Source organism: Cheilinus undulatus, linkage group 8, assembly GCF_018320785.1.
Source record: "Cheilinus undulatus linkage group 8, ASM1832078v1, whole genome shotgun sequence".
Classification (NCBI taxonomy): Eukaryota; Metazoa; Chordata; class Actinopteri; order Labriformes; family Labridae; genus Cheilinus; species Cheilinus undulatus.
Window position 1 is genome coordinate 24,479,620 of NC_054872.1, and position 18,926 is coordinate 24,498,545.

General features: G+C 39.0%; 2 protein-coding genes across 2 annotated transcripts; both read right to left on the reverse strand.

Moving 5' to 3' along the window:
* Nucleotides 1-2,379: 2,379 nt before the first annotated feature.
* LOC121513545 lies at nt 2,380-5,200 on the reverse strand. Its single transcript, XM_041793353.1, has 2 exons — nt 5,021-5,200; nt 2,380-4,504 (listed from the first exon to the last, which is right to left on the reverse strand). The coding sequence occupies exon 2, from the start codon at nt 4,451-4,453 to the stop codon at nt 2,858-2,860; it is 1,596 nt and encodes a 531-aa protein (XP_041649287.1). The 5' UTR covers nt 4,454-4,504; nt 5,021-5,200; the 3' UTR covers nt 2,380-2,857.
* Nucleotides 5,201-7,015: 1,815 nt separating this feature from the next.
* im:7147486 (zinc finger protein 865) lies at nt 7,016-17,325 on the reverse strand. The gene is made up of 2 exons (XM_041793349.1): nt 17,119-17,325; nt 7,016-10,520 (listed from the first exon to the last, which is right to left on the reverse strand). The coding sequence occupies exon 2, from the start codon at nt 10,465-10,467 to the stop codon at nt 7,444-7,446; it is 3,024 nt and encodes a 1,007-aa protein (XP_041649283.1). The 5' UTR covers nt 10,468-10,520; nt 17,119-17,325; the 3' UTR covers nt 7,016-7,443.
* Between the last annotated feature and the right edge of the window lie 1,601 nt (nt 17,326-18,926).

Genomic DNA, 18,926 nt, shown 5'->3' on the forward strand with positions numbered 1-18,926 from the left:
TTTAGGCGAGTGGTTCCCAACCTTCTTTCCTTAGGCCCCCATATTTGCGTCTAAGAAAATATACACTCACCCCCCAGGACCCACTTGGAAAAAGTGCACATCGATTTTGATAGTTTTCACTGACAAAATCCTAACATAATAGGCCTACATACACTGTCTAAACCAGTGATACTCAATGTGTGGCACTTTAGCGACATGTGGCTCTTTTGTGATGATGTGTGGCGCCTTTCATGTCTTCATTTGAAATATTTTCCCCCAGAAAACCTTAAAAAAAGGAAACTTTACCTCAGAAATTATCCATACCAAGTTACATTTGTTTTCCACTCTTATGCAGTTGGCTATGTCAACCATTATCTTTTTGTCTGTATATATCTATTACCCTTATTTGCAATTTTTTGCCCCTTTTTTCTTTTGTTGCCACTTTAAATCAATTTTTACTGGTTTTTAAGCCCATTTTTGCTGCTTCTTTTTGCCATGTTTTTGGCACTTCTAGCCTGTATTTGCCCTTTTTTTCATCAGTAAGGCCTCTTTTATCCTGCATTTTGCTACTTGCAATTTTGTTCCTTTGTTTAAAAAATCAATTTTTACCATTTTGCAGCTTATTCCTGCTTATTACTAATTTTAAGTCACTTCGTACTAATTTTTTTGTAACGTTTTTCCCGCTTTTTCCCCTCAATTTTTGCCATTTGTAACTCGTTTTTGTTGTTGTTGTTTGTTTGTTTTTGTTATCCATTTTTGTCACTTATTTCCCATTTTTGTCAAATTTCACCCAGTTTTTGCCATGCTATGCCTATTTTGCCCATTTTCACTTATTTATTGCCACTTCTTTTTTTGTTTTGACCATTTTTGCCACTTTAACACAGTTTTATTTCCATTTTAACCCTTTTTGCCACTTCTCCACCACTCAGATTGCGGCTCTTGCAAAGGTAATTTTCAACAATTTGGCTCTTTGGTTGATCAGGGTTGAGTAACATTGGTCTAAACTATCCATTATTACGACAGCATATTGGAACCACTCTGAAAAATTGTGGATCAGTTTATTTTCAAGAAAAAATAATACAATTCCCAAGTTTAAAAAGTTGTTAATACAAGGAGGAAAAGCTTTTGCTTTAAAAGTCGTACATGTACAGTACATCAACTAAAACGTTGAATTTCCAAGCTTATAATATTGAAAAGTCAAAATTCCAACCACTGGTTTAAGTTTGTTTTTTCTTGTAAATGTTTGCCTTTACAGTGTTGTAAATTCATAATTTTTAACACCCAATTTTTGAGTTCCTAATGTCATAATGTAAGACTTTATAAACCTGAAAATTTCAAGTTTTTTTCTGGTACATTTAAGATTTTTTTTAACTAAGTTTGTTTTCTTGTAAATGTACAACTCTATAATCTCAAATATATCTATATATTTTTTGTTTTCCTAAAATGTTCACTTTTTTCTTAAAAAAAAAATATGAACAGATCTTTTTATTTCGTCTTTTACTGTGCCCCTAATATGCCTTTGTGCATCATATTTCTATTCCTCATTTATTTTCATTTTAAAATAATAAATGTACATCTAATTTTGACAAGGTCAGAGAATCCTTACTGCTAGACACAAGCCCCATAAACTCAAATGTGATAGTTAAGTGCCGACAGTTAGTGTAAGGTCATCTTGTTTTAAAACCTCCCACTTTTATTGATGAAGCAGGGCTAAGCAATTAATTGAAAACTGGATTAAATTGCAATATAAACTGCAATTTTCTTGAACTTGAAATGCGTGTAAAATATCAGCTTGAAACTTTTGTAGCAGATGTGTTATGGCCTACACATTACACAATCATTCATGTCACTTTTTAGAATAGTTTACAAAAAATCCTTTCATCTTTTTCTTAAAATGAGAATGACAAAAATGATCGTCCACAATACACAATTCATATTGAATTGACAATACAAGTTAAAATAATTAGATGTTTTTCCTGTGATTGTTCAGCCCTCATTTAATGTAATGTGTATGTTTTAATATGGAATGATTTAATGCTTGTTTGTTGATGAGTGACTTTTAAAATAACTGGATGTTAAATTGCTAGTGCAATGTGAAAGGAAAAAAATCACAATTAGATCCATCCATCCATTTTCTATATTGCTTATACTGTTTGGTGTTGCAGGGGGCTGGAGCCTATCCCAGCTGTCATTGGGTGAGAGGCAGGGTACTCTCTGGACTGGTCGCCAGTTAATCACAGAGTGGCAATTAGATTATTTTCCAAAATCGTTCAGCCATAAAAAAAAAAAAAAACTTTAAATACATTTTACATACTGTGGAAAACAAATGTGCTGAATTATCAACAAAAGACAGACACATAGTGAGTTTAAAAATATAGTTTAATACAACATCCTGTATTTTATAAGTCTAACAAAGCTGGTAAGAACACAAGGTATTGTGGTAAAACCCAACAGCCTCACAACATTCAGATCATACTAAAAACATAAAAAAAAAAAAAAAAACAACCCACAGAACTACTCTTTTGCTGCATCTGGTTATCCCAGCAATAATGGGTAAACCATGAACATACATTATGATAATAAAAATCAGCTGTTAAATCTTCTAAAGTTCAATGCTGTACAACCATCATTTGACTCTTAGGAAGGTAATATTTGAACGTTTACTGACAAAAAAGTAATCTTGTTGAATAAAGATGCATGTTTTTTGTCACTTTGTCATTAAATGTAGCGTAGTTTGGAGAAGACCAGGAAGCGTTGTTTCCATGTGCTATGAATCTGCTCTGTGAGATGCTTCGATGAGAAGACTGCCTTTCTTTATACAGTTGGTCCTGTTAAAAATAAAATGTGACATGCGTTGTGGATGTGCCTCGTTGGATTTTCAGGTCTTAATAGGAACAGAAGAGGTCACTTGGTAAATGACCTCGGCAGGTTTGTCTGGTCCCTTTTCGACAATATAGCAGTCATCGTCTGTTTCAACGTCTGATTCTCCATTCAAAGGAGGAATCCCTTGCTCTTTCTCCAGATCAATCGTCACCACTTGGTGCGTCTTTACATTGCCAGATGCTGGAACCCCAAGCTTTCTCGCACCATTCATCTGAGCAAGTTGCTGGCCTGCCACTGGTGTCACCCTCTTAACTTTGTACTGGGTTTTGGGACCTCGCATTGCTATGAACTCCTGCGCTTTGATGCACTTATGCCTCTGAAGCATCTGAGCAGTTTCAAAGGGAATGAGACAGATTCGACATGTGAATGCAGTTGGTCTGGAGGACGACTGGGTTTTGCTTGCTAGAATTGCTGCAACTGTCTTGGGCTTCTTCATCTGTCCTGTGAGGGTCGGAGGTCTTCCTCGACCAGCTCTGACAGGTGCACCGGGGTTTTGATTATAGCTCTTAGATGGAAAGGGCATGAAAGGCTTCTGTGGATTTGGATTCTGCGTCTTCAACAGCAGGGATGGAGACATCTGGTTGCTACGATTGTATGTTTTGATATTCATATTTTTCAACTGCAGCGTTGAAGAGCCAAAGGCTGCCTGGCTGCCATTGTTTCCTACCCTGGGATTCTGGCTTTTCAAGAATGAAGCGAGTTCTGGCACCTGAGCACTCAGATTCTGACTCCTGACTGGTCCTGTTTTATTTAGGATCTTGAAACCTGGCGGTTTTGCAGTAATGAGTTTGAATTTGGTGGTATTGCTGGGTGCGTTACAAATATGGAAGCGAGGCACTATCTTCTTGCTAGAGAGCAGCAGCCCACATCCTATACAGCCAGAAACTTTATCTACAACATGACAGCTGTGATGGGCTATAAGAGATGTCTTTGTTGCAAAACACTGCCCACATTTACTGCAGGAGTATGGCTTTTTCTTGTTAAATTGGCGCACTGTTTGCAGCAACACCACTGGCTGGTAAATTGTCCAAAGATCCACTGTAGGTGCACCTACACCAGCAAAAATATTCTTCATGTCTGTTGTTGTGGAGGACATGGGATTCTGAAGCAAAGACGCTTGTGACATAGAAGGGTACAACTCAGGCACTTGTGAAATCAGCCCAGACTGCATTGGAAGTTGTGGCATAAGAGCTGTAGTAATGGGTGCCTGTAGTACTGGCTTCACTGGCAGAGAGAGTGATGGCACACTTCCCATGTGAGGTGCCTTCCAAACAACCTCACCCGTCTCTAATCTTTTCAGCTGTGCTTCCTCTGCAATGCGCTTCTCAATCCTGCGCTTTTTTATTGTTTCATGATCAAGCACTTGGTGTCCTGGTTCATGCGTAGTGCTGTGCTCCAGCATGTCTTTGTATTCAGTGAACTCAGTTCCACAGGAGCAAATGTGACTCGCAGCTGGACAGACATGTTCCTCCAAGCATCTCCTGTCTGCAAATATCTGCTCACAGCTGAAACAAAATCGCCTAGCGTTCATCAAGTCTTTCCCTAAGCCATCCTCAAGGATGTTTTGCAGCCTTTGCTTTCCTCTCTGCATGATCACGTTGGACAGGGCCTTGTTGATGTGAAGCACACCTGATCACTGGACCTGACAGACACAAGTTTAAGAAGTCAATTTAGGCAAAAGGGCATTATTAAAGTAGTAAAAAGGCATAAATAATATTTTAGTTCTACCAAATTATTCAGCTGGGATCAATTTAATCTGACAGAAAGGAGCTTCACATTCACACATGAATGAATCCATAATTTAACTAAGCATAAACTGATACATTTTAAAGTCCAACAAACTATCTTAATTAACATTATAAAAAGTATTTACTCATGTTTGATGAGCTAGAGATGAATTCAAAACCTAATTACATATTTCCACGCTCCCTATCGGCTGTAGAATAACTACATAACACGGACAGTCATTAAGGTCTTACGGCCTCATGTTAACTGTCCATTGATAGTTTTTACAAATATATATTCACAGAAATGTGTAAAAAAGTCGATTTGTATCAGGGTTTTTTTCCCATTTTGTTGCACGCGCGCTCGCCCCACTTCTAGCCCAAAAATGCTAACATTAGCCTGGTTTAGCTAAAGAGAAATAACGATGGCTTACCTTTACATTAAATTATTTTGAGTTCAGAAGTGTCTGTATCCTGGCATGTGTCGGCAACAATCCGCAAAACCTCGTCGTTCTCTGTTTTTGGCATTCACAGGCTGGGAAACTAGCCGGCGTCTCACACTAGCAGTTAGCCCGTTAGCCACATCAAAAATTACAGGAGGAAGTCCCCGTACTCTTCTTCTACGGATGGCGCGCTTTTGCAGCCACACGCCCAGGTTTACTTCTTTATACTGACACCTATTAGCTGGAGGTAGAATTGCCGTCTGATGTTAATAATCATGTACTGTACATGGAGCTGGGTAGATTTAGTGCTCAGGACACAAAAAAAAGCAACATTTACATGACTCAGTAGTTAAATTTGTTTTTAGGGTCAGTCCAGAACGACTCATCAGTATGATGATTTTAGAACTGCTTCAGTGGTTAGTCCTGACCTTGGAAATAGTCCCAGTCAAAACAGTCCATGCAGCAAACATCTGGACACTCAAGGTTAAGCTTCACATCTTGCTGTCCAGTGTTTATCTTGGCCAGGCTGAGCCAACAGAATTAAATGTTAGTAACCTGCCAGTGTCAATTACAGCGAATGTTTTCTCTGCCATCAAAGTCTACTGTCTGATAAGATGCCAGCACTGCCAAGGACATGGATATTCCACTGGAAGGGGTTCCCTTAAGGCTTCTGTGTCAAGAAGTAAAAATGATTTATGACCACGAATGACCTCACAAAAACACACAGTATCCCTCATCCTACATGCCTTTTGGATGCAACCTGTTATCTAAACATATCTTTAAATCTTACCTACCTCAAATTTAATTATTTGTGAATACAAGCTTGACATTAACTTTGATTAAATCTACATAAAAGCCTGTAACATATCAATCCAGTTAAAGCACAAAAAGTTGCCCCACAGTACAGTAGACCCTAACCTTGCAAGCACAAGGCTGTAGCATGCTGTACTACACCAGGTGTAATCGACATTTGAACACGAGCAAGCTTTTTCCTTGACGCTTAGGGGTTGGACTTTCAAATACACAAAAATAAAATATTTTGGATCTAATTATTTTTAAATAAATGTATCAATTTATTTTGACTATCAAGCAAGGATAATTGCAATTCTGGATAAGGTCCTGAATCAGAAAGTTAATGCAGAAAACCGCAGTTTTAACCAAGGATGGACTGATTAGTATCACGTGACAGGAATTTAAGTAAAATGGATCAAATGTTAATTCATTACCAATGAAAATGTTTAAATCTCAATAATTTGGGGTTGTTTTAATAGATGCTTGAGTTATTGAAAAAAAGATGCACCAAATACAACAGTACATTTTTTTCTGCACATTTGCCAAATTTACTTATCTTCTTGGGGCCGAATGGGAAGGTGTGGGGCCTGAAGTGGCCCCCAGGCTGCCAGTTGATGATCTGTTTACTTTGGAGCCCTGTCCCTTTTGTATCTGAAAGGAGTGACAACCCCACCCCCACCCCCGACTCAAATAAAAAAAGTGACAGAAAAGTTTTTGAAGGGTAAACCCTGAGAAAATAGCCCTACATATGTCTATCTTACCAACAGATCATTTTATATACAAAGTGTTCTATCATCATTTTAGGTAATATGTGCAAATCTAATTTTGATGATCACAGAGCAGGCAAAGCCCAACACCCCTGTTCTTGCTTGCTTTCATAGGTCACATAGAGACATAAGCAGTAATCTCAGTCTGTTTCTTATGCAGCTGCAGAACCTCAATTTATCAATATCAATAAACAAAAAATAGCAAAAATTCTTGTTTTTCATCTGTAGTTTTAAAAAGCAGAACATTTATTTTTCCCTTATTTAAAGACTGCTGTGCCCACATTAAAAATATATAAATACAATAACATACCCCAACCATAAAGTGTCATTTCTCAGTTTTCAGATTTTAAAGTAAGAACACTCCTGATAGAAATCTAAGAAAAAAGAAGCTTAAACAAATTTCACTTCAGTTTTAATTCATGTCTCATTCATCACTTAGAATCTCAGTGATAATACCAGATATTTTGCAATTTCACAAAAAAGGGGGAAATTTTTTACATACTAACATGTTTATTAACAGCACAACTACAAGCTACATTACATTCATGTGACAAAGATTGATTACCAAATACTCATATACAGACTAAGTAGGCTATGTGTTAAAAGGATTACGTAGATTAAACAAAAATGTACAGAGTAGCAAAGCTTTATTTTGAACAGGAAAGCTACTATAACACGCTCAGGGTTTACTTAAAAAGTAAAAAAGGGACTATACAATGTCAATCTCTGAACACAGTAAAAAAAAAATCAACCAAGTAACTACATTTCATATGGGAAAATGGAAAGAACATTACAAATTTGCTTTTTCCTCAAATGCACAACTCTAAAGTTAAGATTTTTCTTATCTGAAAAACATTAAGAAGCCAGCTGTTCTGGTGGATTTCCATTGGTGTCTCCAGCCATGATGCGATGAATCCTTCTTCTGTGGTTTTTGAGGGATTTTAGGCTGTGATATGTACCCTGGCAAACATCGCAGCGATATGACTCAGACTGTTTGTGGGTGAGCAGGTGTTTCTGCAAACTATCTACAGTGCCAAACCAGCGAAGACAAACGGGGCAGCGCACAGGCTTTATGGCCGGTTTGCAAGCCCCACTCCTCTGGTGAAATAAAAGACTGATTGTGTTTGGGAAGTCAGAGTTGCAGTGGGAACAGTGATAGGTTTTGGGTGGGTTAGATGGCTGATTTGTAGCCCGTGCACCTTTGCATCGATTCCATGTTAAATGCCGTCGTAGGGAACAACGGGAGGCAAAAGTGTTTCCACATCGTGTGCATACAAGCCGTTGACTTTTCAGAGATGGATTCGAAAACTGAAGTGTTTTGATGGTTTGCTTTGGTGCAGGTTGTTGCACCGGGGGAGGTGGCTGCTGCCCTGATGGAGATGGTTGCTGTGGTGCCTGCTGCTGAAATCGAAGTAGAAGAGGTTGTGACCTCTGTGGCTGTAATCCTTTCAGCAGCTGGTGATGAGGATGCATATGGATCTGCAGATGTACTTCATAGTCTGCCCAGGAACTGACAGTCTCCCCGCAAGTCGGACAAGTGTATGACTCCTGTGCGTGCTTCTGCAAATGTTCAAGGAGAAGTCGTGGAGATGTAAATCCAACACCACACTCACATGTCACCCTTCTTGGAAGAACTGACGGCAATGACATGATACCCCAGTTACCGCCATCATCTCCCTGGCTTTGACCGTCTGCTGCATTGCCTGATACACTCTGCTGCTGCACTGTCCCTTCTGCAGCATCTGACATCGTTCGTCTCAACATACACTTCTTTCTGTGGACCATCATATTGTCTTTGCGGTTAAATGTCCGCCCACAAACAAAACAAGGAAACATTGGTGCACTGTTAGCATTCGGTGACTTATCACCCAGAGTATCACTCTGTGCTGCACCATCTACTCCTCGTGGCCTAAACCCACACAGCCGTAGATGGCGCCTCAGCGTACATGGCCGACTGTACGTTTTCTGGCACCTGGTGCAAGGATAACGTTTTATGCCATCTCTGACAAAATAGCGCATGCTAAGGGGCACCCTCTCTGGCTGTTCAACTGACAGAGATTTAGCACCCTCTGCACCAGAACCAGTTTTCTCTGCAGAGCTAAGCACTTCTATTTCATCATCCAAGGGCATAGTCCACTGCCCTTCATCATCATCATCATCATCCTTATCCTTATCCTCTGCTGCTGCATCCCAGCTGCTGTTTTCTTCTCCTTGCTGGAGGGAAATGCCACGCAAAGCAGCATCCTCATTGATGGAAGATTTGGAGTAAAATGGAGAGAAGCTTTGTGCTGGATGCACCCAGGCTAGCTGTGAAACTGCAGACTGATTTACATCTGGAGATATCATCTCTACCTTGATATGACTAGTTATTTCAGTGCCCACAGCAACACTCTTACCAATCTGAGATCCAGCATTAAGCTCTACATCTGTTATGGCCTGACTGTTTGATCTCAGCGATAGCATTTTCTGAATCGAGGGATCGACTGGCCCTGGGGGGGCTGCCCTAGGGCCCTGGCACTTGTGCATTTTTAAGTTCCATCTCCTTGCATAGCTGTGCTTGCACAATGGACAAAAGAACACTTTCCTTGCATTGTTTTGACTATGGAATGGCATCGTTTTAGGGGCATTTGGGAACTTGTTTTTAAAAGAGCTTGAAAACTGTGTGGGAATTTTTCCTAATTGAGGGCATATGTGATTGTCATTTAAAGGCACACGGCCAATGATGAGCTGTTTGCAGCGACGACAACACTTAATTCTCTCTTTTTTATGTAAGAAATGATGCTCTGTCAGTCTGTCCAAGTTTTCAAAGACCCTACGACAGCGGCCGCATTGATATCGACCATATGTGCAGTTGCCACCAGGGTCCTTTAGCTTTTGACGAGTTTCGAGAACCACAACAGGTGAGAAAGTTTTAGTCAGAGAGACAACCCTCTTTTTACTTGACCCAAGAACTTTGCTTATAGATGGAGCTTTTGTCTTTATTCCAGGTTTTGAAAGAAGACGCCTCAACTGCGCAATGGAGAGATCATTGATCGGTGGAACCTCTGGTTTGGTTGCTGGTGTTATATCAACTTGGATTGCTTCTTGTTTTGGGGTAACAAAGATATTGCTGTCACTCTGGGAATGAGGGGTTGGAGAGCAATTCCTGTATGCTGAGGCTAGCAGCTTCATAAGGTTGTCGTTTTTGGGTAAGCTCTCGTTGTTTTCACTGGTATGCTCTGAATTTGTTGTGTCCTGGAAATGCATGTCCTCTGCAGTCTCTGACATTTGCTCTATTTCAGCAGGCATGTTCTCAAGTTGATCTTCATCCTCATCTAGAGGAGGTGTGCTCTGGCCTTGAGGAGGGATTTCTATGGAATTGCCATCTTCAGAGCTTACATCTGATTTACTGTGTGCTAGTGGGGGTTGGTCGATAGCTGGGGGCCTTGAGGTAGAGGGACAACTAAGAACCAAATCTGGCTGGTTTATAGTTGGACTGAGAGATGAAGGTTGGGCTAGCAGACTTTTATCACATCCTGATTTAGAGACAGTACTTTCATTATCCAGGGTATTCACTTGCTGTAGTTGAGGGACATGTGTCTGCTTATGCTCGAGCATTTGACTAAAGTCATTGAATTCCTCTCCACAATCGCAAATAAAAAAAGAGGGCACAGGGCTCTCGGGATAAAGCGTGGAAGGACTTGGGTGCTCTGTGGATGGGTCCATACTGGAATCATGGGGGCTGCTGCCAGGCTGTGGAGGTGCCGCAGCCTTGGGGAGTGAACTGGCATGGGATGCCTGATGTACCAGCAAGGAGGCCAATCCTGTGAAGGTGGCTGAGCACGCCACACAACGAAATACTTTAGTGGGTGAAGTACTTCCCTGCAATCCAAGCATCATGGCAGCCCAACACACAAGGCAATCCAGGCACAGAAGTCATGAAAGGGAGCTACCTGTAAAACACAGAACAAACACAAGGCAATCAGTATGTGGAGAAAAAAATATTTAAACATTTACATAACTTGCAAAACAGAAAGGTATTCTACCTCAGCAAGCCAAGACCTTTTCTCATTATGTTGTTTAAAATTTTGAATTGGTGTACTTCACAAAAATGCAAAACAAAAGAAATGCGGACATAGGGAAACTAAATTACACCAGTTGAGTTCCTTGAAAAACATTTGTCACTAGATGTCTGTTTAATATAAGGCAATTTGTTTTCTAGTAAACCGTTGTAAATGCTGGAAGCGCTTTACATTTATTGATCAATCAATGTGAAAACATCCAGTATCTATCAGTGGCCACTGCAGGACTGCATGACTGCAAAACAGGAGCCTTCAACAAGCCGAAGCTAACAAGCTATCTTACAATGATAACAGTGAAAGGTAGATTGATATATTTTGTGAACATGAGGACTGACAATGTCCTCTCCTCAATATGCCCATCCAGGAACTCTGCACCATCAGTGAGGTTGAGCAGGTTTAGCTATTTGGGGCCAGGGGCTAAGACTGGTGAAGAATATGATGAGAAGCCATGCTTAGTCACTGCTGCTGTGGACTGCACTCTCTCCCACCATCTTACACCACAGAGCACCTCCGGAATCTCCTCAGCTGCAACATGAAGAGACAAAGACCTGCCTACAAATCCACCAAGTCTTCTGCAGAGGTGGGAATACCTCCAACAGCTGCAGATTCTCACCCTTTTCAAACAGCTTTGTGTAACATGCAGTTGCCTTGCCACATTTATTCTTACAGCAGGAAAAACGGATGCAGAACTTCGATACAGTCTTCTTGACACTGAGCAGGGCCAAAACTATGAGTCTTATGGACATATTTGGTCCCTAATACAGAAAGCTTGTGGTTTTATGCCCATGAAAGAACGCAAAAATAATGCAACAGTTGTGTATTCAAGTTGGAAAAGTCACAAGTTAATTCACTTGAAGCACATTAATGGAATGCAAGTGTATTAAAACCGAGTTCACAAAGTGTCCAGTGTCATTGAAACATTTGATTTTGCTGTTGTACTGCTTTTACTCCCTGTGGCAAAATAAAGACAATGAATCACTACATCACATTGTTTTTTCACTGTATAACTCTAGGGCTGCAGTAATAGATTCTTTTCGTAGTTGAGTACTCTATCGATTCTTCTGACGATTAATTGAGTACTCTAATAAGAAATATTGCATTTTTTTTAATCAATCACTTTGTTTTTATTTTAAGAGAAGTGGTACTAGAAAAGAGAAAAGTGAGAAAAATGAGAAAAGAAGCTGGGTCCCTTAAATGAACTACTTCTATTTAAAAATTGGTATTATTCTTTAAAGAAAATATATTTTACAAAGTGCAATGAAGTTCTGATGACAGTTTACATTTCTTAAAGTTACAAGGAAAGGAAGTTAAATAATGACATTAGATTTTGCCATGTTTAGGGTTTTAAGGATCCTTTCCCAGGAAATTTTGGGTGCTAACACTTTATTTCTTCTATTGTAGTTTAATGGCAAATTGGAAAATAAAAATAAAGTAAAGTGACAATCATTTTAACATCCTCTACTTTATACATGCGTGTAATATTTTACATTCTAGCAACAATAAAGCTCCATCATTCACACAGTGGTCTGCTGATGTCTGAAAGGTGAACCTTTAGATTACAGGAATATGGACGATTTTTTAAAACGTGTTCACTTTTAATTTTTGCACATTTTTGTTGTTGAATTCATCCACCACAAAAATCTGACCTTCTTAGACCATCCACTGACATGGAGAACGTATTTGAAGGGATAAAGCTGCTTCTGTGACCTGTTGAATCCTGACTATATGATGATGAACTTTGACCTATTTAGTCTCAGTCAATGTCTGTGGCAATAGCGTGTTTCTATTTAATTGGTGTCAATTTATTATCAATGTAAGTTAAAAAATTATTTGGGATGCTGACACTTTTTGAAAAATACGCTGCAATCAAGACGTCAGTGCGCTGAATTTTAGATAATTTATAATTAAATGTATGACGTGCGCTCGCAGAAAAAAGAGAGAGAGAGAAAGCCCCAAAACAGGACTTGAATCATGATGCCTGACGGTGTTCTGTGAAACTGTCGGGCCAATAAACCAGAAGTTTATGAAGTTGCCTTAAGTCTGCAGACACAAACTAAGCGCTGTCTCACTCCAGCGAGTCATGCAGGCAAGATCAACTCGGAGATCACTGCCAGCCGCAGGCAGTGGCTGCGTAAACGCAGGGCGCATGCCTGTAAGCATCACTGCATCAACTTCTCTTCCTTCGTGATTTTCAAGCCTTGTATCATGTATGTCAGTGGTTCTCAAATGGTGTGCCGAGGCACACTGGTGTGCCTTGGGAATTCATCTGACTTTACATTAGTACTACAACTGTGCAAAACTTAAGAGACTATAACCAATGTCCTTAATGCATGCAAGTGTTACATGTTGCATTGCATCATGCAGCATTGCATGCTCACTGTCCATCTGTTATCTGTTAAATAAGCAAACGTAATATGAGGTATGGTGCCTCTAACGGCTGTGAACCACATAGTTTTGTCTCCATGTTAGCACAAGTCAGATCTTAACATTTCATAAGTGGTTATGAAGAATATCCATGCATCACACTCCACTTTGTAAAACAAGCTATCAAGTTTAGGGAGTGAGAAAAGTGGGACACTCCTGGTTCCTTGTCATCCTCTGTGCAACCTCTTCCCTTGTTACTTGTCCATCTCAATAGGAGTGACAGAGAGAAAATATGAACAGGGTGACTGAGGATAAACCTGGGGAGCTGCAGTGCATCACTTGCAGAGTGTCTGAATGCTACAAAAGGAAACTCTGTAACCAAACTGATGTTACAGCAGGCGCTCACTCACATTGCATGCAGTTGGAACATGTTGCTACACATACTAAAAAGGCTATTTTGCAAGGACATTAATATGGTGTGCCTTGAGGTGTCAGCTTGATTTTTGGTGCCTTGGGCAAAAAAAGTTTGAAAACCACTGATGTATGTTATGTTATAGTAACAGTGAAAACAAGTACATTGTGCCACACAGATAGCTGTCCGTGTGAAACACAGCTCGCCATGCAACACATGGCGCGATGTCCAGGCTTCAGTATGGGCGTATATGGATGCATGACTGATTTAAGCGAAGCCTTGAGGCAGATAATTTGCCTCGAGGATTTTTTTGATTCGAATCACCCGAATAATTCGAGGAATCGTTTCAGCCCTATATAGCTCTCATGGAGCTGCCATAAAACATTTTGACCAATGATTTTTTTAACATGAGTCAATCTGAAGAAAAATGTTTGCCCATTCAAGTTAAGACCTGCTGGGATGCCCTTTTTCACCATTTGTGAATATACAAAACATTAAACAGCTGTTTTTTTTTTCTGTAGCACGATGGTTAAAGATTAGCTATTTCAAAATGATGAGACAACAGTGTACTAGCTAAATTTGGTGCTGAAGGGAAAAAGCCTTCTTGTATTTTAACCCTTAAAAGGTCAAACGGTGTGTCCCAGACAGAAAAAATACTTTAAAAAGTCTGTTTAGATTAAATAACATAAAATCTAAAGGATTCAAGTACTATGAAAGTGTCAAAGGCACATGATTATTGGATTCTTTGCTGTATCGTGGCATTAACATTACAAGAAACCAGGAACAAAGCACCAATTCTGTTTTTCCTATCCAAATATCCAGATATCATTGAATTCCCCTTCCAATATTGTTAGAAATTAAAAATAAGAGACATGCATCTCTGAATGCAGTGCACATGTGACGGCTATCACCATTTGAAATTATTATATAGAATCCAGAATACAGAGCTTTTCTTTCACTTCACTTAAAGACATGAAAGTTATATTGAGCAACAACAGGATTGATCATCAAATGTCCCATTCTTCTTTCTGGTCAGCTCTCCTGTTTGTGTACAAATGCACTCTGTTGACATGCCACTGATTAAAGATTAAATATTGTTTATCTAAGATTCATAGCACTCATGACCTGGGGACAGGGTTGTTGTGTGTGGTTAAAAACCTCAACATGTCTATGCATTATATATGATGGCATTTTCTATTTTAGGGCAAATTATTGGAGGAAAAATGTTTGACCTTTCCATTATCACCAATATCAGTTACAATCACCAAGGCAGAGATAAAAAAGCATACATATATATATATATATATATATATATATATATATATATATATATATATATATATATATATATAAAATATCAACAGCAATCCAAAAATGGATTGTCATGTTAGTTATGCTAAAATGGCTACCTCTGTAAGGTGACTGTTAGGAGAAGAAGTAAACTCCTTTTCTTTGATAAAAATTTCTATCTGCGACACTGTGCCATGTGACATTGCTGTTGGAAGAACTAGACATTAATTACAGGGTTCCTACACACTTATAAAAAAAGCTAATTAAAAAATGTTAAGACCTGAACTGAGAAAAATGAATACCACGTTTTGCAAAGTAAACAGTCAAAAATGAAAGGTATGAGATTTGATATCTGACCTTCATATCTGAATTTCTGATTTAATGTAATGTTAGTGAAATGTCAAATGCTTCAGGGCAATTTTTTTTTGTCGTTACCCCCAAGTTTGATGATTTCTGGCACATTTAATGCGTCTTTGCTATAAATATGTTGTATTGTGATATTTATCATGACACATTTTTGTAGGTGTGTTGAGCTGATTCTACACGATTAATTATTAAAAAGCAGACTTATGTTTTTGTTAGGGAACACCTGTCAAAATAAAGGCGGACTGCATCAAGTTTTAAGCGGGCAACTTGGCAGTCCAGATATTAGAGAACTGGACTGGTGTTTCAAACAGTACATAGTTTATTAAATCACAGTAAGTCAGATAAAATCAGAGAGGGATCTTGGATCTCCCCTCGGATATTTAGAACACCCAAAACTAAATTCCTCAAATTATGGACGACATTTTTGCAACAATTTATGGAAGAACATGATTAAAATTGCACAAGAATGGCTAATAAGATGACAACTGGATAAGGTATGTCTTTGTCAAAGTGCCTTGTACAATTGAAGATCTTTAACTACTTAAGACGTTCTGTGGCCTTACATTTCAAATGCACAATTTAAGAATATTTAGCTATGTCCAAACTGCAGTTTAAAGTGACCTAAGTCAGATTTTCTTGCTCATATGTCATTTCTATCTGTTTTTGCGACAGTGTCAAAAGCACAAGTCACACTGAATCTGATCCTTCCTTATCAGATTCAGGCCACTTTCATTTGTGGTTCTAAATCAGATGTATATATATGTTCTTTTGGATTTTGACCACAGTATGAACACCCCTCCCCAAAAACACAGATCTGAAAAAAGGTCCTAACAGAACATTAAGGCCTGAAAGGCTCTAAAAAGACAATAAAACTGAATAAGAATATTCCTTGTCAATAATCTGTAGGAACCCTGCGTTATTCAAATAAACTAAGTGTCTATATAGTGAAATAAAATAAAATTTCAAATTTTTGTATGGAAAACACACCAGAATAAAAGCCATGAGCCTAAAAATGGCCACTTTCTCTGAGGTAGGCACTCCAGAGCCCTCAAGACCCAATTACATCAAACAAATTAATTTTTATCATTGTAATATAACGCATTAGCTCCTAATTTGTGGAGACGTATTTGTGTAATTAAACATTAATTAAACGGGTGTGAAGTGGCCTCTCTTCAATAACACAATTACTGAATTTATAACGTTGTTGACGTCAAATGTTTGATTGGGTCAGTACACAGACAACACCTGCGTTTGTATACGGTAAGACAGAGAACACCACTGCCTTATTTCAAGCCCTTATTAAGCACTTACACTGACCAATTCATGAGGTTATCAAGGTATAATTCCTGGTTAAAGGTTAGCTCATCTTGAATCCGTTAATCATTAGGGGCATTGATCTCCTGCCTTTCTGTATCAGGATACACTGAATAAAATCTCAGATAAATGACTGATAAAAACAAAAGATCAACACATTACCTATACCGTTATACAACGTATATGCAAATAGAGCCAAGTCTTATGACAATGTTGATTTGACCGACTGAGCAAATTAAACCAACTTTAATAAGCCTTTTAGTGCCTTACATGAAGCAGACATAAACAAAACAACAGAGAAAATCGTTGCACTTCATATCGGGGTTCTAATGCTAACGTATTGTTAGCCTGCTAATGCTTGAAGCATTGCCGATTTTCATATTTACGTTGTTTTCAAAAAAGAATAAAGGTTAAATGTACATAACAGTACTGTCTCGCTGAGCTACAAGTCTATGCTAATGTAACTTTCCCGTGAGTTTTATTAATCTGCAGCGTTGTGTGCCTAAGCACCTCACCTCTCCATACCCAGCGCTCAGGATGCTAGCCTCTCCAAACATCTCAGATGGGCTGCTACTGCAAGCTAACCAGGGGGAGGTGGCCGACCACGTCCATGAAGGAGGCCGAAGGCATGAAGAACTACCCTAAGCAAGCTATCTCCACCATGGTATGTGGACCAGCTTCTGCACAATACTCAACCATCTTTTTTTATCTGCGTTTACTTACCAACCACAGGAGTAAAGTGTTTTTCCCTGATAGCGAAGCAACAATGGCTGGGCACGAGGAGAAGAAACGGCTCAGTAGACATCTGGTCATGCAGAGACCATGAAATCTCAAGGGAAACGCTGTTCCGTGCAGCTCTTTGGTGAAAAAAACGTGACAGTCCGCCAAGGGGTAGAGCATGGAGCTGAGGGTTGAGAGCTGCAGCTGCGACAGGCGCGGAACGGAAAGACACAAGAGGTTGTTTCACGCATGCGCAGTTAAGGAAAATCGCTACAGAAAGTGCTTAGTTTTGCACCATGCCTGCTCTGAGGTTTGTCTATGTGGCGAAAATTAGAATTGCAGGCCATGTGATGAATTTCATGACTGTAAAAAAAAATCACAAAGAAACAAATCATATAAATTATACTTGAAGCAACAACTAGTAGCTAAAATTTAACTTAATGTTGGTAATTTTTGCAACTTTGGACTTAAGTGCCAGCCAGACCTTTTCAGATGATTGTCCATAGTGTTGAGATTAACAGCGTGAGTCTTAAAATGACCCCTTCAATTTTGTATTAATAATCATTATATTAAGGGACTCAAAAGAATGCCTTCCAGTTTAAATGGAATATTTACAATCCTGGACTTATTTTCTCAAACATCTGTTGACTTAAACTGAATCAAGAACCTTGATAAGAGCCAGTCATGAATAAGATGACTTAATAATGCTCTGTTATCTATTTATTATGATTCCTCTGTGTGTATTGGTTTGCATTTTGTCCTCCACTTCCAGCTTGACCAGAACAATTTGATATAAGATCATTCCAGGAGATGGGGCCCCAGGATGCCACCTGAGGCTTGTGGAGTCCACAGTATTCCCGGTGATACAGTCTCGCTACAATACTGACTTGTATCGTAGCATGTCTTTTCAGTTCAGTATAAAATGTTTCATGGTGAAACAGCAGGGCCAAGTCATTCACCCATCAGGCTAATGGTAACAACAGCAGCAACAAAGGCAAAACATTGTCAGAATGACAGAATGAGGCAGGGCCAGACACATTGTGTAGCTGATACTGTATGTTTACATGTCAACCCTTAGTCAATCTTTAGCCATGGTTGTATTAGTCAAGTATAGATGACTGGAATTATGTTTCTTTAAAAGAAAACACGGCCATTGGGGCATCTTCCTGGACATGCTCTGGTATCAGGTAACATGAAGTCCATGCAGATTAATGACACACTGCAAAGACTAACTTTTCTTATTCTTGAGAAAATCATAAAAGTTAACTAAAATCTTGTTGGCTTCGCACTCCTCTGCTGAAAAGGAAAAGAGGGTGCATTAATTACCCATCAAATCTTCAATTGGAAGGCAATAACATTGATGGCAGACTTGAAAAACACCCAGGTATCTTCAGGTATCCTTGTTGGTTGCTCACTCCGTTCATATCAGCAACATCTTATGATACAGTAACAGAACTTGTGAATGTTTTTACTGATGACTTTCTGATCTGTGACTCAAGCATCTTTGTGATTGTAATTTCTTGATTTTTTTTTTTGTGTCTGTGTTGAATATGCTGCTGCCTGTCTTGGCCAGCACACTCTTGTAAATGAGATTTTTAAATAAAGTGAAATAAATAAAATTTTTACTCCCATTTTTGCTTTCTCCAGTAAGAATCAGTTGATAACATTCATATTACTGTAGGTTTTATGAAGTGTTTTTCCTCCTTTAAAATAAAGTGTTCAAACACTAGAAAATGACCTTTTTTAATTTTTACAATAATTTTTTCCCCCTAAAAATTTAGGGCAGATTTCTGTTTGCCAAAAAAGACTAA

Bases quoted from the DNA above. Each gene is read 5' to 3' on its own strand.
- LOC121513545 (XM_041793353.1), bottom strand. From the start codon at position 4,453: ATGCAGAGAGGAAAGCAAAGGCTGCAAAACATCCTTGAGGATGGCTTA.
- im:7147486 (XM_041793349.1), bottom strand. From the start codon at position 10,467: ATGATGCTTGGATTGCAGGGAAGTACTTCACCCACTAAAGTATTTCGT.